Genomic DNA, 24758 nt, shown 5'->3' on the forward strand with positions numbered 1-24758 from the left:
ATCCATTCAATGAATTTATTTATGGTTATTTGTACAAATATATAATTTTGTCATTATGCGTCATTATGGCTGACACATTCCGCATGTCCGCTGGCAACGTAGGAGCGCAATTTGATATTCTACACCGAAAGTCGGGGCACAAAAACCACTTTGTTTCCAATTGGCGCACTGGAAGTTTGCATCCTCGAGGTCTACGCAAAGGGTCGTCGGTGCTGAAATGATATTTGTAAATCGTTATTGAGCTTTCATACATGTTCAGTATATGCATTCACACTAGCAGCATTTGTTTGTAAGCTCTGAAAATCGAAAAAAATATTAATATCGTTCAAACCGTTCCTCACGCCATTTGCCTGTGCATATTTTTCATCGTTTCATGCCGGGTGAATGAGGTGGTTTTGTCTTCGCACCAAAATTAGCGGTGAATGGGCCTTACCTAGGGTCCCCGGGGTGTGGGGCATTTGGCAGGGATTTTACCAGCAGTTCGTCCCCGCCGGGGGTGGGGTGGATTTTACCCGGACTTGGCTGGACCGAAAGTCAAAGTCCCCGCTATTCTCCGGACCTGGGGGGGGCGTGGTATCTATTGACTAGTGCATTATTTCATAACCTTTTCTTTTAGATTTAGGGCCAAAGGAAACGTTCACCTGACGGGCATGGAACACGTACTCTCTTGAATTTCCTATACCTCTGTAAAAACATATACAGTGGATAACCTTTTCAACCAGTCGCCCTACATTTTTTCTGTAGTAAAATGATCAAATCAATTATAATTCAAATTAAAAGTCGTGTATGTATCAGTATTATCTGTGGGACATTTTGCTGACGTTATGATTGAAAAGTGGACATGTATATACAGCTTTCATGTTATTGGTGCTTATATCATAAGAGAATATGTAAATTTAAAATGGTAACACCAAAACACTAATCCAAGACATTACATAATTTGATTGAAAACAATTTCAATAAAATATTTTTTGCAAACTAACTACGGTGCAGACGAAATATGCAATTTTCTGCCCGCCGTTTGTTTTTCAATCTGGCAGATTGTCGCATCGCTTCTTTTTAAGTTGCGGGATTTAAAAAAAATTTGCGTCTCCTTTAAACGTTCACGATTCAACATATCAAGATGTTTTTTTCATGAGAAGATCACCGATGACAATGATAAAATGTGTCTCTTTACGAGTAAACGGGATACTGTGCAGCATTTTATTTTCCCTAGCAGGTAAATAACTCTAATCTGAAATTCCATTTCAGGCGTTTGTACCTAGATCACACGGCCTCTTAACGCCTGCTCCACCACTTTACGGTGGTGCAAAGAAAACGAGCTGTCGACACTTCCGTGGTGGAGCTGTGCCCTATGTTTACATGAACAAACATGAGTATGGTTTATATTTTATTTGATAATTTCATTTAACGGACATATTGCAAAAATCGGAGAATGTGGTACCGTGTAAGAACACTTCTGCTACAAGCTTGTTACTATTTCGTTTCAATAGTGTGCAAACTGTGGTGCCAGGAACCTTTCTCCCGAATCAGACTTGTGCATATTTTGAGATCTGATTGCATAGCAAGTACATTTCGGTGCTTACCCACCTCGTAGGAACATTCTCATGCATGCAAACATAACTGGTATGCATAGTACCTATGTCGGAACACAACAAAACGGATAAGCACTTCTTAAAACGGAAATATGCACATATTAATAAAAGTGGTGGCGCTGTTGTCCTAGTGGTGGCGCTGTCGAGTATGTTTTGTTCTTATATAAATATAGTAATATAAAAAGTTTTTAGAGTGAATACAGAAGTTTCTATGTTTATCATTCATTGAACATTATGCCGATTATGCATACTTCGTGCGGAAACTAGATTCTTCGCGAACTACCTTTACCTTATTTAAAACTATTTCGAAAACAAACGGCTATGTGCTTTAATTTTACCATAGAACTATAAGTATATATCATGTGTGTCAGATACGGTTAGAAAAATCCGACCCGAGTGCACGCGCGAAAGCCAGGTTACCGACCACGCAGCGTGACCGAGGGACGGATTTTTCGATCCGGACCGGAAAAACGTGATTACGATTTTTTCTTCCGTATCTAAAATTATCAATTTGTGGAAAATTGACTCAGAAACGCACTTTTGTACATTTTACCAAAAAGCGCTTGAAATTTTGTTTACTGACGTCATAAAGCGCAGTAATTTTAAATTACTATTGATGTCAAATAGTAACTATTTAGATCGCGTTTTACGATTATTTATTATCTATTTTAATTAATTGCATACTTAATCATTTGATTGTGCTTTTTTGAAATGGAATAATGTACTTTTCATAACCATACAATAAGATATATAAGAAGTGGCGCGTTGTTGCGTGTGACATATCTTACATGGGGGTGAGATGCGTTTTTCCAGCACTGGTCACATGACCGTTAACACACGTCCGGTCTGCAAAAATACCCATCTCTTAACCGCACACATATGATAGATACTTATAGTTCTATGGTAAATATTAACAGCACAAAGCCGTTTGTTTTCGAAATAGTTTTCAGTAAGGTTAAAGTAGTTCGCGTAGAGTTTTGTTTCCGCAAGAAGTATGAATAACCTGCATAACAATGAATGATAAACATAGCAACCTTAATATTCATTCAAAAAGCGTTAATTTTTTATATTACTTCAAGGGCGAAACATACTCGACAGCGCCACCACTAGGACAACAGCGCCACCACTTTTATAAATATGTGCATATTTCCTTTTTAAAAAGTGCTTATCAGTTTTGTTGTGTTCTTGCATAGGTACTATGCATAACAGTTATGCTTGCATGCGTGATAATGTTATTACGGGGTGGGTAAGCACCGAATTGCTCTAGCTCTGCAATCACATCTCAAAATATGCAAATGTCCGATTCGGGAGAAAAGCTCCTGATACCACAGTTTGCACAATATTAAAACGAAATAGTTACCAGCTTGCAGTATAAGTGTTCTTACACGGTACCACATTCTCCGATTTTTGAAATATGTCCGTTAAATGAAATTATCAAAAATAGAAAATAAACCATACTCATGTTTGTTCATGTAAACATAGGGCACAGCTCCACCACGGAAGTGTCGACAGCTCTTTTTCTTTGCACCACCGTAAAGTGGTGGAGCTGGCGTTTAGAGGCCGTGGATCAGTAGGCTGTTGATAGTAAGTGGCATGCTTTTAATAAAATGTTGTTTTCAATGTATCTTTATATGAGTTAATATCAAATGCTTCCAGTGACTACATCGACGAAATTAAAAAAAATATATATATATTTGTATAAAATTCCGATAGCAGGGGTGATGTCATGGGCTAGTTTTGTAAAATTTGATGATTTGGGGTAATTCCATGCGGGTTCGAATGCTAACACTGCCATTTAGGTTGTTCTTTCTTATGTAAATGTTTAAAAAAACATACTTACATTTTGATTTTACATGCATTATTAATGTATTTCATTTCCGTGACGATGCCCACACGTACGCCTCTATGTTTTAAGAATGTAGAAATCTGTAGAACAAATGTGTGGTCAGTGAAGACAAGATATGGCTGACCTTGTGACAGTCTTTGTTAAAAATAAATTCCAGATGCTGCATGTTTTATGCTTATTTAATGTTATTATGCCACACATTATGGTATGATCTGGGCTCATTAAGATTTTGTGAAATATTCGCCAGAAGACACCCGAAACCATACAGACGAAAAATACCCACAAACCCCTCTAGAATGGTGCGTAACTTAGAGCCCAGTTACGCACCTGACTGCGACAGTGTTAAGGCAGTAGGAAAGTTTTTTATATTAAGAGGTACTTTTAGTATATGAATGCAGACCACATTTCAGAGCAAGCTCTTCCTGAAATGATCATATCAAAAGGTACAGATGGGGCAATTCTTCGGTAAATGTTATTTAAGATTCTCCAAAATGATTTTTGCTATTTGCGTTTTTACGTGTGAGGAGGTTTTTGATACATTTTCAAACGATATTATATTGGAATTTGACAACAAAACAATTAGGATAAACCCTATATTTTACTTGTTATGTTTGCATTCATCATTGACGTAGATGTAATAGTAGCAGGATCCGATGTAGCAGAATCGGTTGTTGTAGTTGTGGTAGTGGTAGTGGTAGTGGTAGGTGTCGGTGGAAGGGTTGTATCGGTAAAGATACACATGTTGCAATATCGCCGACACTTCTGGCTGGCTATTGAATAAGCGATTGAATGAGGGTCGGTGCAAAAGTTCGTAAATGTCTTGTCCGCATCAGCGCAGTGAAATGTGTTATCTTCCTCGTCAACGCACGATTTGCGTAGAGTGGTGTAGCCGGAATACATGTTGAAATCTGCGATTGTTAAATGGTTCAAAATTATAACAAGTATATTTGGCTTACAAGCTCGCTTATACATATGCCTCATCTCCGATTACGCTCAAACTGTTTCATCCGTTACAGTATTAAGAACGTTCACCTTTTCACAAGTTTCAGCTTTGCTTTGTAAATCTATAGTAAGTCTAATAATTGTTTTATTACTTCATTGTTTTTAAGCAGTTACATTCCTTTGAAAACAACTAATCTAAGGTCAAGATTGTATATGTGATGTCGTCTGCGAAAGTGATGCCTGGAGGCATTCATATTTTCATCAAGGCCCAAATCAAAAAGTGATTGGATTATAAATTACAACTTTTAAAAAGTGTTTTATTTATAAACATAATTTTAAAAGATAATTTTCAAAACAAATAACAAATTGGAACTCATCGCCTACGTATGAGGCACGATGTTTTGCGAAAACGAACTTGCCTCTTTTACCTCTGCTGAGGTATCATTTCTAAATATTATGCAGTACAAAGTGCATATTTTAAAAAAAAATCAATATTTTTTCACATATTCGGTATTATAATTTTTAATAAGGAATTATAAGATTTTTTTTTTGATTTTTTTAAAAAATGATTAAGTTTGAAAATCCGGTGCCAGTGGACATGAAATATAACAGTTAAATAATTACACACACTGATGTCTATTTCCAAAGTTGTATTCTAAGCGTTTGCAACATTTTCGTCTGGAATATATCTGACGTCGATATTTTATTTATTTATTCTTGTACCCAAATAAAAAACTTGTAATCTTACCAGTTGTCGTTGGTGTAGTTGTAACTGTAGTCGTTGGTGTTGTAGTAGCTGTAGTCGTTGGTGTAGCTGTAACTGTACTCGTGGGTATGGTGGTAAAATAGTCCGCTGAAATTAAATAAAATGCAACTCGATCAATTCCCCAGATTAGCCGTAAGGAACCTGCTACAGACATATAAACTTTGCTAATATGCTTTGGTAAAAATAAATTTCTATTTCTTTTGATAACCGGGATCGTCTGACTTTTAGAATGCTATACATTTAAAAACAACATAATGACCTAGTCATCCACAACGCCTAAATACTTGCATTTGTTACCCATTTTCACATGTAGGAATAAATAATACCCGTCTTTGTAAACTACCAGAGACAAAACATCTTTATCTTAAACTTATCCGCAAATATATACAAAGCACTTTCAGATGATGTTTGATCAGATATGTCGTCTGTTATATCATATGATACTGTTTGTATTGAGTGTGTTATAACCAGTATGTATTACATTATATAACACTTAGTAGTGTAATATTAAATAAATATTGGCTGCCTTGAGGGTAACAGCGAAGGAAATTTTGTCGAACGCGGGAAATTCATCATGAAAGTTAACAAAAACAACATGTTTATGACAAAAATATCTGCAGCGTATTTTCAACTTCATGACGTCACAGGCTAACAGTGCCGCAGTGAATGAAAGAGCGGGTCGAAAATATTACCTTGACGATTTTACTAGATGTTTTTATAGAAGTGGGGCAAAATGATATTACTTACACCGTTACTTACAGTGTACTAATTATATTTCACCGCGTACCTTCAATGAGTAATACATTCTTATAGTGTTCTCTGCTAGACTTATATACTGCAGATTTGTTCCTCTATCAACACTATACATAGAAAAGTTAATCAGCTTATTTTTGGAACAGCATTAGTGTCAGTTTAAACATAAACAGTACATTCGTGCGAAGCGAGGGGTTTGATAGGTCGCCATTCTGTTCTTCTCGTTTGTGGGTATATAATTACGAGGAGTGTATGGATTATACACCCCTCCACGTAATCGCTCTATACCAATCGGATAGCGTCATTTATGTAGGAGGTGATATCGACGTCATTTCGCCCTACTTATTTGGAGTCATGTTTTTTTTATATGAACTATTTCTAAACTCGTTTCTTAAAGTGTTGTATTAAATGACAATTCATGTAATATACTACATGACATAAACCATTTATAAAGCATATAATGAATTTAGTTCAACATTTGACCCTCAAGTAGAAATAGGTTTATTTTCAACTTATCAATTTCTGGCGTCACGTGAAATGTTATTCGAAAATACGGAGCGTTATCTACATTGTGATATCCTATGAACAATAATGAACTATGGCGATGCCTACTGGCCCTTAATTATTTTGGTATCATTTGAAAAGGTGTAATGAGTAGAGAAAGACTACGTAGGTATTATACTCATACACATATTGTAAAGATATGTTTTCACCTTGGGACTTTGGACGATCGATCATTTCACTTCCGATTTCATTAGAAATACAAACTAAAAGCACTTTATCTGTTATCTGTACATTCTGTCATTTATGTTTTATACAAGAAAGACCATTGATGCAAAGCATCAAAGGGCGCCGTTTAATAGTTTATGCACTTGTTATATGTTGAAAAACAAGGAATGTCAAGGCCAACAAGCATATTATGGTGCATTGAACCGCATCTATGAAATTCTCAAAATATTTGTAGTATTCTGCATGACAACATAGGCAAAAGCATTGAAATTGAAGATTTTCAAGATGAACATTTCATTAGGGGTGGGGTACATAAATGAACACGACATAATAAGGGTGCTTGTGCACTATACTTTTTGTCATTGCCACATACCCATATACCAAGTGTTATTTCAATACCATAAGTAGTTTTAAAGTAATGCTCTGGTCAAGAAAAAGCGGCAAAGGGCAATAATTATGTAATTAGCCTAAAAACAGCTATAGTCATTGTGCACTGCACTTCCTCTCGTTGTGCTAAATACCATTGAATGATGTTTAATAAAATTCCAAAAAAGTATTTTTCTAGTTATGCTCCGGACAGGAAAAGATACAAAGGGAATAACTCTTGCAATACGCTGAAATAGAGTTATTGTTCATGTACACTGCAGTTCTAATCATATATGGGGAGGGGGCAACGTCACCATGCTGGAATGACAACTTGTAGGGAAGAATAAGTGATATGAAATAACAATTTAACAATTTGTGTAGTACTTTAATAAACATTATCATTTCGTCCGAAAGTTGCAAACATAAATAGAACATAATTATTGAACTGTAAAGTTGCAAACATAAATAGAACATAATTATTGAACTGTTATATAAAAAGTGAACATTGTTTACTAGATGAAATGCATTTATAACATAACATGCCTTGTTTTTAGCTATTTAATAATATTAAAATGTAATGTAAAATTGCATAAAAATCTAGTCAATGGAGTTATTATGTTAACTTCTTCATTTACATAGTAAAGAAGAGTTGAAAATGGATGTTTTTAATTGATATTAACACAAAAACAGCATGTGTCTTATTGGACAATGGCAATTTTTTCAAATATGATAAAAATAACGCATTCAAACTGAATATGTATCAGACTATGTATGAAAGAAATAATACTGTTTCTATTTTTCACAAAGGTTTTGAAATACAACAATGCACATATAAGCATAAATAGGCCGAATATGCAAAAATGATAATAGTAAACAATGTGTGAAAGTGATACTGAACACTTAAATCAATTTCTTTGTGCATTAAATGAATATATACCAGAAAAGCAATACTAAATCAAGTCCAAAATGTATAATAACATGAAGAACATCCCTTTATGAATATCTTCATAACAAATCAGAGTACATGTAAACAATAATCATTTATATCATTAGTATCAAATGTGTCTAGTTTAAAGTGTGTTTTCATTTGCATTAAATTACATTGTAATATATACCAGTATTTATAACACACATCAAATTGAATGAAAAAACAATAACTACTTACTAAATAATGCATTTACTGAAATATCGTTTACTGATAACAAGCTTGTCACCCTGATTATAATAGCAGAAAGCATGACAAATATTAAATGATTGGTGATTGCTAAAAGATTTACTGTGGTCTACTATAGTATCACAAGGCAGAAATACCATGTTTTATGTTCATTCTTATTAATTAGCAAATTGAACTCAAGATCCTTCATTAGAAACATTGTTGTTGACATCTATCAACCCATTTTGAAAAATGAAAACAATAATATTAATTATCATAAGTCTTATTTGGGAGTAAGAGTGCATCTTTAAAAATAGTGTGTGTGTTTTTTCACTTAAATATGTTACAATTCAATTTGACAAATGAGACAAAAGTTAGGAAATAAAAATAGTAATTGTACATAATACAAAACAACAACAAAAATGACAAAGCTCAATATAACAGGAAATCTATATGAAAACACAAATCCTTAAAGGCCATAATTATTTAAACTGAATTAAGGTATAAGTAATACACACTTTTATAAAGCTTTTACCGACAACATAGTTATTATCATGGTACACTATGGGACTTTTATCCAAATTTTGAAGATTTTTTACTGTGAATTAAAAATATTTTGTCTATATTTGATTTCTTTTCACATTATCAGAGATTATGAAATAAACACAACAGTTTCTGGTAAAATAAACTTCAGTTAACAGAAAAATTAAGTTCAACCGAACATATTATTGATACACATGGAAAAAAATCATTTTGATTGATCTTGTGAGTCTTCTGAACAGAGCAGTATTTCGATGTTTGAAAATATATAGCAGTTTTATAAATTCATAAAAAATAGTTAATAACAAAACAACCTGCTGAAATCATTTTAAATATTTTCTATGATGTCTAATGAACAATTTAAAAGACAATTTATGATAGTTTACCGTTCAGTTTTGAAGGAAATATACATAATGTCATGTAACTATACATTTTTATAACAAATAAAATACTTAAAAATCAACCTTTTTCTTGTAAAAAGCTTAATTGGACTTATTCATAAAATGTAATCATTCAAATAAATGAATTTTACTTGTGATACTAACTCAGAATTCAGATTTAAAAACAATGAATGTACTTTTAAATTAAAATATGTAAAGAAACAAGAACACTAAGTAGGCGGTAATGCCCCTCCAAAAATGTCAGATTGAAAGTTCTCAACTAATGTCTTTTTAATATTATGACATGTAAACAGTCTCTGTTGGTAATCGATGGCTATTTGTTTTATTTAGTCAATGGTATTCTAACATTTAGAATTTTTCACAATAATTCTTCACTCTTCAACATTTGAAGTTTGGTTTGTTCCCATGCGTTTGTACTTGTAGTGTGTGCACAGATGAAAATTACTCAATGCTTAGTCAATGCTGATTTGGTTTTCATGCCCCTTCAGGTTCTTTACCCATCTAGAATGTTTAGTGCTGTAAAAGAAAAAAAAGTACTTTCTAACTAATTCGTATAGATAATACTACTGCCATACCTATACAAAATAAAATATAAACAGTTTAATATTTCTCAACATTATTTAAAAACAACAACAATAAGCTGATACATACATGTATATAATATAAAGAAAATTACTAAATTTATCAATACAATTCATCAGCACCACCACCATCACCACCACCACCACCACCACTGGATTATTGAAAACAGTGAGTTTATAAAACAACAAACACCAACTCAAATATGTTTTATATGAAATACTCACATCATCTCTATCAGATGTGACTGGCTTGTGGATAGACATGGATGTCAAATCTGTCTCAATGATCCAACAAAGTATTTAATGCAGGCTGGAATTCTTCATATAATAGTAATATTCAGTCCTTTTCCTGCCTGAAAGAAATTGGACTTCTGATCAACCAACAGAAACTACAACCGTAAAATACAAATGCACATGTATTAATTATACATTCTGCACTAATATCCGTTTTAGCCAAGAGTAAGGGTTGGTAGGCACAAATGTGTAGTTGTTGTGCATTTGGTTGATAATGATTCACAACAGTATGGCGTTCAACGAGACCTACACCAAGCAAATGAATGTCGCTTGTGTCCAAGCTGTTGTGGCTTCCAGCCCGAAACCATGTACATCTTTTAATACAGGTTGATTTTGAAGATATGCAGTTTGTAAACAAATAATGGGTATTTTTAAGTCTAATATTTTTCTAAGATAAAACAATCAAATAAAAGATTACATACTCATATCATATACATAAATGATGTACATAAGTACATTTAAAAATATGTAACATGTACATAATGCACCAGTCAACTGTAACCACGGCCCCGCAGGTCTGGAGATATGCCGGGGAAAGCCGGGGAAATGGGCTGTGTTTTTACCTTTCAGGTGACCTCGCAGTGCCGGGTGAATGCGGTGTTTTGTCTTTGAGCAAAGTATAGCAGGGAATATGCCTGACCTAGGCTCCCTGGGGTACGGGGCATATGGCGAGGATTTGACCATCAGTTCGTCCCCGCAGGACGAGGATTTTACCCGGGGTTGGCTGGACAGAAAGTCAAAGTCCCAGCTATTCCTCAGACCTGGGGGGGGGGGGGGCGTAGTTACAATTGACTAGTGCATTATAAGTGGATGTAAAGTATGTAACATGTATATTTATAGAACATGTAGAAATATTAAAATGCTGTCTTAACATTTAGCAAATAAAAATGATTTAAGAATTCCAAAGAAATTAAAAAACAAACATTTTTGAACACATAAACTTACACAACTACTCAAGGATACTTACATGAATAGCCCTTTGATACGAATATCCCAGTTCCATGCTAATTTTCGACAGAAAATCTTCTCTTACGCGTATAATTCACTTATAATCCATGTTTTACTGTAATGACTAAAATTGTTAGATGTATCGTAATTAACTGTCAGTGTGCACTTTTAGTGTTTACTTATTTTAAACGTATATTCATGACAAAACTTCACCGAGTTTCCAACTATAAATCGACGATGTAGAAATTCCATTATTGACCTATGAATAGCGGGGAAATACCTTCTGGTTCTAAAAATAGCAACATCCGGATATGTGTAGTGTTCTAAAAATAAAACAACTCGGGGGCAATCGTAATAAAATTTTACTAATGTCACCTTCAACACATTAACAAATAAAGTTAGGTGAACATTTAATTCCAATATCGATTAAATTAAAGAAAACAGCTTACCTCATGGTTTATTAATGCAGTAAACATAACAAAACAACATAAAACATAATTATTCCCATTCACATAATTACCGGTCCACACATTTTACATTTCATTCGGAACTCCTCCGAATATTTACATTTCCGGCACATGATATTACAGTTAACCAATCGGAAAACGTAAACGAAACGGGAACAGTTATTAAACTTATTTGTCGTTCTTCCGATATAATGTTTTGAAGATAAATTGAAGACAATCTATTCAACCATAAATAGCATTTTAACACCCATGCAATCGCCATCCATTTGCATTTTTTAATCATAATAAAATAACAGTAAAACCCAACTGTCAATCAACTTAAAAACCGCTCCTACCACTAACTAAAATAAATTCCCATTCCATAATAGGCGCGCACTCCAGTGCGGCGCCAATAAATGATTGGTAAACGATGCGCCTTTATATAAAACAGAAACTAACATGGGGTGAAAAGGCATACAAATTTAATTTTATAGCCAATGGCTCATAGAAATGAAAAGGTTACGTATACATTGGGTACATTGAATGTACAGAATGGAAGCTAACAATACGCCACATCATTTCCGCCATCGCAATAGGAGGCAGTGGAATAATGCTACATTTAAATTATCTTTAATACCTATTATTGTTTGTCTCGGTTCAATTTTATCACCGTTTCAAATCCAGCTGTTTTTCTTACAATTTTATCACCGTTGTAATGCAAGCTTTTTCCCTTACAATTGTATCACCATTGTTTAACTAGAAATGCTAGTTGCTTCCCTTACATACTAAATTGACAACAGTGGATTCCTTTGATTGTATCGTAGTATTCATTTTAATAACACTATACAAACAATAGATAAGCTTAGAAGCCAAAATATTTCCAAATACCCTGTCTACATGAACGATGCTAAGGCGTCACAAACACTGAACAAGCGCCACACTACATGCGAACAAAACACAAACACTGAACAAGCGCCACACAACATGCGAACATTTGTACAGAGACACTGAACGAGCGTTACACAACGTGCGAACTATACACTGGCAATGAACGAGCGTTACACAACGTGCGAACAATACACTGGCAATGAACGAGCGTTACACAACGTGCGAACAATACACTGGCAATGAACAGGCGTTACACAACGTGCGAACAATACACTGGCAATGAGCAAGCGTTACACAACGTGCGAACAATACACTGGCAATGAACGAGCGTTTCACAACGTGCAAACAATACACTGGCAATAAACGAGCGTTCACAACGTGCGAACAATAAACTGGCAATCAACGAGCGATACACAACATGCGAACATTTGTACACAGACACTGAACGAGCGTTACACAACGTGCGAACAATACACTGGCAATGAATGAGCGATACACAGCAAGTGAACAATACACTGGCAATGAACGAACGATACCCAACGGCGAATAATCCACCGACACTGAACGAGCGATACTCAACATGCAAACAATACATTGGCACTGAACGAGCGATACACAACATGCGAACAATACATTGGCACTGAACGAGCGATACACAACATGCGAACAATACATTGGCACTGAACGAGCTATACAAAACATGCGAACAAAAGACCGACACTACACGAGTGATTCACAACATGCGAACAATGCACAGGCATTGAACAAGTGATTTATAACATGCAAACAATACACAGGCACAGAACGAGCAATTCATAACATGCGAACAATTCACAGACACTGAACGAGCGATTCATAACATGCAAACAATACACAGGCACTGAACGAACGATACACAACATGCGCACAAAACACAGACACTGAACGAGCGACACACAACATGCGAACAATACAGAGGAACTAAACAAGCGACACACAACATGCGAACAATACACAGGCACTAAACGAGCGACACACAACATGCGAACAATACACAGACACTAAACGAGCGATACACAACATGCAAACAATACACCGACACTAAACGAGCGACACATAACATGCGAACAATACACAGGCACTAAAAGAGCGACACACAACATGCGAACAATACACAGACACAGAACGAGCGATTTTAACATGCAAACAATACACATGCACTAAACGAGCGATACACAACATGCGAACAATACACAGGCACAGAACGAGCGATTCACAACATGCGAACAATACACAGGCATAGAACGAGCGATACACAACATGCGAAAAATACACAGACACTGAACGAGCGATTCACAACATGCGAACAATACACAGACACTGAACGAGCGGTACACTACATGCGAAAAATACACAGACACTGAACGAGCGGTTCACAAAATGCGAACAATACACAGACACTGAACGAGCGGTACACTACATGCGAACAATACACAGACACTAAACAAGCGACACATAATATGCGAACTATACACAGACACAGAACGAGCGATACATAACATGCGAACAATACACAGGCACTGAACGAGTGGTACACAACATGCGAACAATACACAGGCACGTTACAAGGGACACACAACATGCGAACAATACACAGGCACTGAACGAGCGATACGAAACATGCGAAAAATACACAGGCACTGAACGAGTGATACACAACATGCGAACTAAACGAGCGACACATAACATGCGAACAATACACAGTAACAGAAGGAGCGATACACAACATGCGAACAATACTCAGACACTGAAAGAGAGGTACACAACATGTGTACAATACACAGGCACAGAACGAGCGATACATAACATGCGAACAATACACAGGCACTGAACGAGCGATACATAACATGCAAACAATACACAGGCACAGAACAAGCGATACACAACAAGCGAACAATACACAGGCACTGAACGAGCGGTACACTACGTGCGAACAATATACAGACACTGAACGAGTGATACACAACATGCAAACAATACAGAGACCCTAAACGAGCGATACACAACATGTGAACAATACACAGGCACAGAACGAGCGATACATAACATGCGAACAATACACAGGCACTGCACGAGCGATACATAACTTGCGAACAAAACACAGGCACAGAACAAGCGATACACAACAAGCGAACAATACACAGACACTGAACGAGCGGTACACTACATGCGAACAATACACAGACACTGAACGAGTGATTCTCACCATGCGAACAATACACAGACACTGAACGAGCGATACATAACATGAAACAATACACAGGCACAGAACGAGCGATACATAACATGCGAACAATACACAGGCCCTGAACGAACGGTACACAACATGCGAACAATACACAGGCACAAAACGAGTGATACATGACATGCGAACAATACACAGGCACTGAACGAGCGGTACACAACATGCGAACAATACACAGGCACAGAACGAGTCATACATAACATGCAATCAATACAAAGGCACAGAACAAGCGACACACAACATGCGAACAATACACAGACACAGAACGAGCGATACACAGCATGCGAACAATACACAGACACTGAACGAGCGACACACAACATGCGAACAATACACAGGCACAGAACGAGCGATTCACAACATGCGAACAATACACAGGCACAGAACGAGCGATTTACAACATGCTAACAATACACAGACACTGAACTAGCGATACACAACATGCTAACAATACACAGGCACTGAACGAGCGATACATAACATGCAAACAATACACAGGCACAGAACAAGCGATACACAACAAGCGAACAATACACAGGCACTGAACGAGCGGTACACTACGTGTGAACAATACACAGGCACTGAACGAGTGATACACAACATGCGAACAATACAGAGACACTGAACGAGCGATACATAGCATGCGAACAATACACAGGCACAGAACGAGCGATACATAACATGCGAACAATACACAGGCACTGAACGAGCGATACATAACATGCGAACAATACACAGGCACAGATCAAGCGATACACAACAAGCGAACAATACACAGACACTGAACGAGCGGTACACTACATGCGAACAATACACAGACACTGAACGAGTGAATCTCACCATGCAAACAATACACAGACACTGAACGAGCAATACACAACATGCGAACAATACACAGGCACAGAACGAGCGATACATAACATGCGAACAATACACAGGCACTGAACGAGCGGTACACAACATGCGAACAATACACAGGCACAGAACGAGTGATACATGACATGCGAACAATACACAGACACTGAACGAGCGGTATACAACATGCAAACAATACACAGGCACTGAACGAGCGGTACACAACATGCAAACAATACACAGGCACAGAACGAGTGATACATGACATGCGAACAATACACAGGCACTGAACGAGCGGTACACAACATGCGAACAATACACAGGCACAGAACGAGTGATACATGACATGCGATCAATACAAAGGCACAGAACAAGCGACACACAACATGCGAACAATACACAGACACTGAACGAGCGACACACAACATGCGAACAATACACAGGCACAGAACGAGCGATTCACAACATGCGAACAATACACATGCACAGAACGAGCGATACCCAACATGCGAACAATACACAGGCACTGAACGAGCGATACACAACATGCGAACAATACACAGACACTGAACGAGTGATTCATGACATGCGAACAATACACAGAAACTGAACGAGTGATACACAACATGCGAACAATACACAGGCACAGAACGAGCGATACACAACATGCGAACAATAAACAGGCACAGAACGAGCGATTCACAACATGCGAACAATACACAGGCACAGAACGAGCGATACACAACATGTGAACAATACACAGAGACTGAACGAGTGATTCATAACATGCAAACAATGCACAGGCACTGAACAAGCGACACACAACATGCGAACAATACACAGGCACTGATCGAGCGACAAACAACATGCGAACAATACACATGCACTGAACGAGTGATACACAACATGCGAACAATACACGGACAATGGACGAGTGATTCACAACATGCGAACAATACACAGACATTGAACGAGTGATTCTCAACGTGCGAACAATACAGAGACAATGAACGAGTGATTCAATACATTCGGACAATACACAGACACTTTACGAGTGATTCACAACATGCGAACTATACACAGACACTTAACGAGTGATTCACAACATGCGAACAATCAACAGTCACTTAACGAGTGATACACAACATGCGGACAATACACAATCACTGTACTAGCGTTACACAATATGCAAACAATTCAAAAGGTAATAAACGAGCGACACACAACATGGGAACAAAACACAGACACTGCACGATCGTCACACAACATGAGAACAATACACAAACAATGAACGAACGATACACAACATGCGAACAATACACTGACACTGAACGAGCGACACACAGCATGCGAACAATACACAGACACAGAACGAGTGATTCACAACATGTTAACAATACACAGGTACTGAACAATTGATTCACAACATTTGAACAATACAGAGGAGACACTAAACGCGTGTTTCACATCATGTGAACAATACACAGACAACGAACGAGCGACACACAACATGCCAACAATACATTGGCAATGAACAAGCGACACACAACAAGTGAACAATACAGAGTCACTGAACAAGCGACACATAACAAGTGAACAATACACAGACACTGAACGAGCGACACACAACATACAAACAATACACAGACACTGAACGAGCGACACACAACATGCGAACAATACATTGGCAATTAACAAGCGATACACAACATGCGAAAAATACACAGACAATGAACGAGCGACACACAACATGCAAACAATACACAGACACTGAACGAGCGACACACAACATGCGAACAATACAGAGACACTAAACGAGCGACACACAACATTCGAACAATACATTGGCAATGAACAAGCGATACACAACATGCGAACAATACACAGACACTGAACAAGCGACACTCAACATGCGAACAATACACAGGCACGTTACAAGGGACACACAACATGCGAACAATACACAGACTCTGAACGAGTGATTTACAACATGCGAAGAATACATAGGCACTGAACGAATGATACACAACATGCGAACAATACTCGGACTCTGGACGAGTGATACCCAGCATGCGAACAATACACAGACACTGAACGAGCGATTCACAACATGCAAACAAAACACAGACACTGAACAAGCAAACAATACACATGCACTGAACGAGTGATTCACAACATGCGAACAATACACATACACTGAACAAGCAACACACAACATGCGAAAAATGCACTGGCAATACACGAGTGATACACAACATGCGAACAATACACAGACACTGAACGAGTGATTCACAACATGCGATCAAAACACCGAAACTGAACGAGGGATACACAATATGCGAACAATACACAGGCACTGAACGAGCAAAATGAAATTGTACATAAAAATCGTCTTATCTCTGGCTATCAGGATTACCAAAAATGCTTTTGTGTACACTGGACATATATTTTGGGATAACAACAAAGCGAATCCAGGTCTTGTTGTCAGAGCAAACAATGAATTAGGTGGAAAGCCAAAGATACTAATTAAGCGTTAAAAAAGTGAGTGAATGAAGACCGAACAGACCCTATGTGGGTCAATTAAGTTCGGGCGATGCACGATTCACTCCTGTCAGAGCCCCGATAATGACCGAGATACTTACAGCACTGATTCTTTTCACAGCCGGAGTGATCGCAACACTTGCTACATACGACGAAGCCGTCCCGTTTGCCAACTCCAAAATCCATATAATTTGTACACTCCTAAACAAAAAAATTGAAATCAAATAATGAATTTGATAAGTCCAGATTACTCACAAATCAATGGATCGTTTACTAACATATGTCCAAAACAGGTGATGTGCTGAAAACATTTGCATTACGTGTTTCAAGCATATTAATATGAGTGGTATGTATTGGCATCGTCTTTATTGTATTAGCATAATTATGCTCCTGAAGCCATTAAACTGAGTTAATTCTAATTCATGTAAAGTTTTCTATCCATCTTTTAGTGTCGCTTAAGTTTAATCTTATGTCGATTGTAAGAAGGTTATTATATATCTATACGTGTGTATAAGTTTTATAGTGAAGCTTATCATCCGGATACTTCTATCTAGTAAAATATAATTTTGACTTGACTTGACTTAGCATTTTGCATATATATTGGATACTTACTCCAGTATTTTTACAGCTGAACGAATATTCGTATTGTCCGTTATGAATAATGACGTCTGTTGCACATAACTGAAAAATACAACAGTTTAGACACGTCTGGTAAGGAACTGAAATTGGTCGTGTATATTTACCTAAGCCGCAGTTTTGACAAAGACCTGTGACGGACGACATACCCGTTAACGATACACAATGATGAAACTGGGCCAAGATGACTGAACACTAGAGGAAACCACCAATACCATGTTTGTATTCACTGCAAAGCTATTGGTACAGTGTTCACCATTTTTCAGATTATATATATTAAGATGCGCCTAACGTAGAGAGCATTTTATTGGCTGACCAATATATTTTACAAACCAGAAGAACAGAAACATCTTTACAGAACATGACATTGAAACAGATGTCTTGGTACCACGGTAAGAAATCCGACATAATTTAAAGATAAAGATGTGCATGTTTTGGCACGTAATTGACCATTCTAGCGATATCAGCAAGGTCAAGGCCACGTTCCAATTTAAAAATTAGAACGTTATTGCCATTATGTATTTGCGTGTGTAAGGGATAAGCTCGATAGATAGCAGATGGCTTGAAGAAAAGTACATGCTTGTTTTGGCAACACATTTGAAAACGAACATTAGGCCCCAATATCACGAAGATGATCAAGTCAGATCTCAATCTCAGTCTTAACTCTTTTTATCAAATTACAGCATCATATGATTCAAAAATGTAAATGTTTTACCCTTTTTAAAATTGCATTCTCTCATTCAGTATGTTGATAAAAAAATGGCCAATATTTTATTGAAAAAATATTTGAGAGCAAAACTTGTACTTGAGTCCAGTTTATTATTTTTGAATTTCACTCAAGTACATTCTGTGCTGTAGAAATAATATCTTTTTAGAATGTTGAGCAATTATGTTTATCAACATAATTCATGTGAGAATGTGCTTTTAAAAATAGTAAAACCTAAGTAATTTCTAATATTGACATACTGTAGTGTGGCAAAATGAGTTTGGATTGAGATTGAGACTTGACTTAGTATTCTCGTGATATTGGGGCTTGGCCTTGGAAGAATAAGTCTTCATACTCTTTGCTTACAACGGAAGCGGCATTTTTTGAAACATCCGTATGCCAATCAGAATTTTAGTTTGATTACAATTCTTGAATGTAAAATTGTGTATTTTTTTCAATTTTGTTAATAAAACTGGTTAAAACATACTTCAAATAACTTACTTTGTGGCCACAGTCCGCAAATATGTTACAGTCGTCCGGATCTGTTATGTGCGTGCATGTTCTACACAGTCGAAAACAGGCCACTCCATTGACTAGAAACGTTAAAGGGAATACACAACTTATGCATATATTTATCATTTTTGTAACGTTTAAATTGAATATGGAAAAATATAATGTCATCTACATAGTCACCATTGACAAGTAATATTAAGTGCATTTTTGTAGGCCAATGACATTTTTTTTAATTTTCTGTTTATTAATTTGACGTAGATTCTGGCGAATGCATCAACAATAGTTATTTTTATAGAGAATATTTCAGTAAGTCTGCTTTTCCGTCATGGCAAACTTGCTTAATTAGAGTCAGTATGAAAAACTAGCATATACTTTGTGTTTGCATTGCTGTGTATGCCATTGGATGGCAATCGAGTATTTTTCAAAGTTTCTGTTCACTAACTTGAAGTAGATTTATTCTGAACAATGCACCAACAAACACCAAACAAGTAATGATACATTAATATAATTACATGTTACTCATCAATTTATCATTGACAAGTAAATTTGAGTAGAATATAGAAACATCTAATGCATGGACTAATCATTGACTAGTAACTTTAAGTAGAATATACAAACATCTAATGCATGGACTAATCATTGACAAGTAACTTTAAGTAGAATATAGAAACATATAATGCATGGACTAACCATTGACTTGTAACTTTAAGTTGAATATAGAAACATCTAATGCATGGACTAATCATTGACTAGTAACTTTAAGTAGAATATAGAAACATCTAATGCATGGACTAATCATTGACTAGTAACTTTAAGTAGAATATACAAACATCTAATGCATGGACTAATCATTGACTAGTAACTTTAAGTAGAATATTCAAACATCTAATGCATGGACTAATCATTGACTAGTTACTTAAAGTAGAATATAGAAACATCTAATGCATGGACTAATCATTGACTAGTAACTTTAAGTAGAATATAGAAACATCTAATGCATGGACTAACCATTGACTAGTAACTTTAAGTAGAATATAGAAACATCTAATGCATGGACTAATCATTGACTAGTAACTTTACGTAGAATATAGAAACATCTTATGCATGGACTAACCATTGCTTAGTAACTTTAAGTAGAATATAGAAACATCTAATGCATGGACTAATCATTGACTAGTAACTTTAAGTAGAATATAGAAACATCTAATGCATGGACTAATCATTGACTAGTAACTTTAAGTAGAATATAGAAACATCTAATGCATGGACTAACCATTGACTAGTAACTTTAAGTAGAATATAGAAACATCTAATGCATGGACTAACCATTGACTAGTAACTTTAAGTAGAATATAGAAACATCTAATGCATGGACTAATCATTGACTAGTAACTTTAAGTAGAATATAGAAACATCTAATGCATGGACTAACCATTGACTAGATACCTCTATAGATATGATATGTAAAAGTGACATGTAATCCATATATTATTCCAGGCGAAGACAGAATAGTTGGGATTAAGCAATATCGGAAAGGTTAACCGTGATAGAAAAGACAACGCCATCTATGCAACCGCTAGACCTTGCGTGGGTGGATTCTAACTTTAACAATCACTAAGATCATTATTTACCGCAAAAAAAATAATACTGTTAATGTTGTAACTTACTTATTGCATGTATAAATTATCCATATGCTGTACATTTTTTCCGGTTTAATTTAACCATCACGTATTTTTTCTGGGTTTTATTTCGTTGTATTTAAACATAAAATTGAATGATGTCGTGAGCATGTATACCAAAATTATAACGTCAATTAACCGAGTGACGTCACCATTTATAAAAAAGCATTTTTTTATTAATACTTTTCCTACTCGACTCGTATTATTCTCTATTTAGAAAACAACCTACATTTTAAGCCAATGAAATTGCGGATTATCATTAAGCTCTAGACTTTATTATTAAGAATGTCATCTTTCGTGGGTGTTTAAAGGTCCGCCTACTGTCACTCATCCAATACACATTCCCTGCGTCAGGTTGTGCGTTGTCAATGTATCAGCCAATGAGGTTGTATTCTAAAGTCAATAAGATGACCTGAAGTAATTTCTTAATGATTAAGATGGCCTCGTTCGCTTCGCTCACTCCACCCATTCTTGTTCATTTAGAATTTAACTCATGTCATCTAACTATTACATAGTAGTTTCTTATTATCGAAATGTATGCAAATATGGTGTTCTTATTTCTGATACATATATCACTTAAATGATTTGTTCTCATTTGTCATACATCCTTGTGTTATTTATTTTTTGTACATATTGGTTATAAAACTTATGTTCCCACGTGTGCCTAGTTCTTAAATAAAAATGAAACTGAATCTGCAACAGTTAAAAGTAGAGTATTGATGTTGTCATTCTTGATATCATTTCAGGTTTCATTTTACTTATAAACGGAATAAAAACGATTGGATATAAAATTATTTGGTTTTAAATTAGTCCGTGTACTACTTTTCGTCATCTCATATAGTGCGGAAAATAGCATTGCTTTGTCAGTTCGTAGTTATAGGCTCATCATCAGCGCAGGTAAAAAAGGTACGCATTTGTTTGTTGTATTTGACCGGAATATGATAAAAGATTCTGACACTCATCATCATATAATACATACTATTATTCAGTTCGTTGAATACACGTGTGTATCATATGACGACTCGTGGAAGGCCGTGTGCATACATTTATTACATAGATAGATATACATATGCATTGTGTGTACAAGTTGGTTAAAACCGTAACAATATTGTCAATTCGGTACTTAAACAAAGCACAGAAATGCATTGCGAAGCTTTTTTGTTGTTTTTTTAATTTATGTATTTATGTTAATTCAAAATATTGAGAAATTGTAAATGTAGATTTTATACGCTCTACCGTTTGTAATACCAATCCAATGAAATGTTATCGAATCACATTTATTTTTAAATATTTAATTGTTAAATAAAATATAGTCTTACTGATAAATGCCAATAAAACAAAGTATAACTTGCTGTTCATCGTGTCCAGATTTATTCAGTATAATTATGAGAATTTCAAAATTTTGAACTGTTATAGTGCCCTATATATTAACATGACTTTATTCCTTATCTGGCATGTGTTATTTTCTTTGTTATCGTCAAAACCAGACAACTAAGTTTGTTTTCATATCAAATATTATTTCGGTCACTCCGTTTTCTAAAATCAGTGGGCGCATTTCCAACGTGCGAAAATAATGCTCTTACACGATAAGAAATGTAACAAAATCTGCCAGTTTTCACGTAAACATCATGCATAGCATGTTGTATTTTCTTCAATTTTGGTCTAAGACATCAATGATCTTTTCTAAATTTAAAATGATAGCGTGTTAAGAGTGAAAAAATTGTGGGATATGTTGGTCACGTGAAGATTCGTACAGTATATCCTTAATGAGTAAGAGTTAACAAGAAAAATGCAGCAGACGTTTTTTTCTCAAACTCAGCCCTTAACTTTTTACAATGTAAATTTGATCAGGACGGTTTTGTTTTTTACGTATTTAAAAAGTTATTTCGATGCTTTAAGCGCGAAACAAAAGTGGCAAAAAATATAGTTTGTTACTCTAAATAGCGAAAAATAAACAGTTGCAAAATTTGTTCCTCTAAACAAGGCCGATATTTTGCAATGTTCACATGTTGACAAGTATAACGAATTTGTAATAACGAACTTTGTCATTGACATAAAATCCCCATACGGCAATGAAATAGCTGGATTTGACATATCCTTAAATGTGATAAAAAGATAAAGATAAAATAATATAAACTATCAGCTATCTCCTCAATCCTTACGATGATACATATATGATATGTATTTCAATGTACTTTCATGAATACAATTAACCACACAAACACGTTAAGTTTATTATCTTAAACGTTTCGGCGTAACGCCTTCAGCAGTAGATATAAACAAAGGTCTTTCTTCAAAATTCAAGGGGTCTCCGACTTACACTAAAAGTAAGCATAGAATCCGACGCTACGGACCTTCAAAATGACATCGACAGTTTACGTCATAAGGTTAGCATTGAAAAAATTGAACGAATTCGGGCAGACCACATTCGTCGCCCTATCTTACTTGACGGCATCATTGATGAAACAAGAAACACTTTGAAAGATCAACTGTCAAGCTCAGATTTCTTAACAAAACTGCATAGTTGTCATAATTTATTATATTTGCCAATCATTACGATAATTAATGTATTTCCATAAAATAAATAATGTTTAAACTAAGACGTGAAGGACCAAACACAGGCAATGCTTGTAGAGTAATGGAGTTGGTCGAGCGTGGGTATCTGACAATGATGTATTCTTAGCGACATGTATATTATATAATATACTGTGTCATTATATGCAAGATATTGGTTTTATCACATGCTTACCCTTGTTTTTCTTGTAGTATACCCATAACAAATATTTTATCGTTCACATTTGTCAGACAGATCTATTGGCTAGACTAAGCACACGCGATCTAGATATCCCTCCGCATTGTTTGTTAACAAAACGGTTTGAAAGCAAACTAATACTTACCTCAATAATGAAGCAGTAGAACTTCAGGGAGACAAATGGCTAACGAATCATAGTCCCAGAAAGCATCTTGTTCAAAATGTTTCTGATAACAATGTTCCACCAAACCAGATAATGCAGGTCACTTGTCACAGAAATATCAAGTCAGTCAACAAATACAGCCACATTAGTGACAAACAAGACGAGAACATTTCAAACATCTCCATCTTGACAAACACAGGCCATATGCAAATAATGCCATTCGCTTGCCAGTTTAATCAGCTGTCGTTTACCAAAAACACAAATACGAATTCCGCAGCACAGGCTTCTCAGTACACATTTTATGACGGCTAGAACATCATGTTCTCCGGAAACATTCTTGGTGGAACTTCTTCAACATCCAGGTAGTACAGAGTAAGGCTT

The 24758-nt window shown here is 35.8% G+C and overlaps 1 protein-coding gene across 1 annotated transcript; it reads right to left on the reverse strand.

The window, feature by feature from the left end:
- LOC128244991 (zinc metalloproteinase nas-15-like) lies at positions 1-22883 on the reverse strand. The gene is made up of 7 exons (XM_052963172.1): positions 22782-22883; positions 19772-19863; positions 18541-18609; positions 18030-18129; positions 5132-5236; positions 4044-4349; positions 1-212 (listed from the first exon to the last, which is right to left on the reverse strand). The coding sequence occupies exons 1-7, from the start codon at positions 22819-22821 to the stop codon at positions 64-66; spliced, it is 861 nt and encodes a 286-aa protein (XP_052819132.1). The 5' UTR covers positions 22822-22883; the 3' UTR covers positions 1-63.
- Positions 22884-24758: the final 1875 nt, after the last annotated feature.

This window comes from Mya arenaria, chromosome 8 (assembly GCF_026914265.1).
Source record: "Mya arenaria isolate MELC-2E11 chromosome 8, ASM2691426v1".
NCBI lineage: Eukaryota > Metazoa > Mollusca > Bivalvia > Myida > Myidae > Mya > Mya arenaria.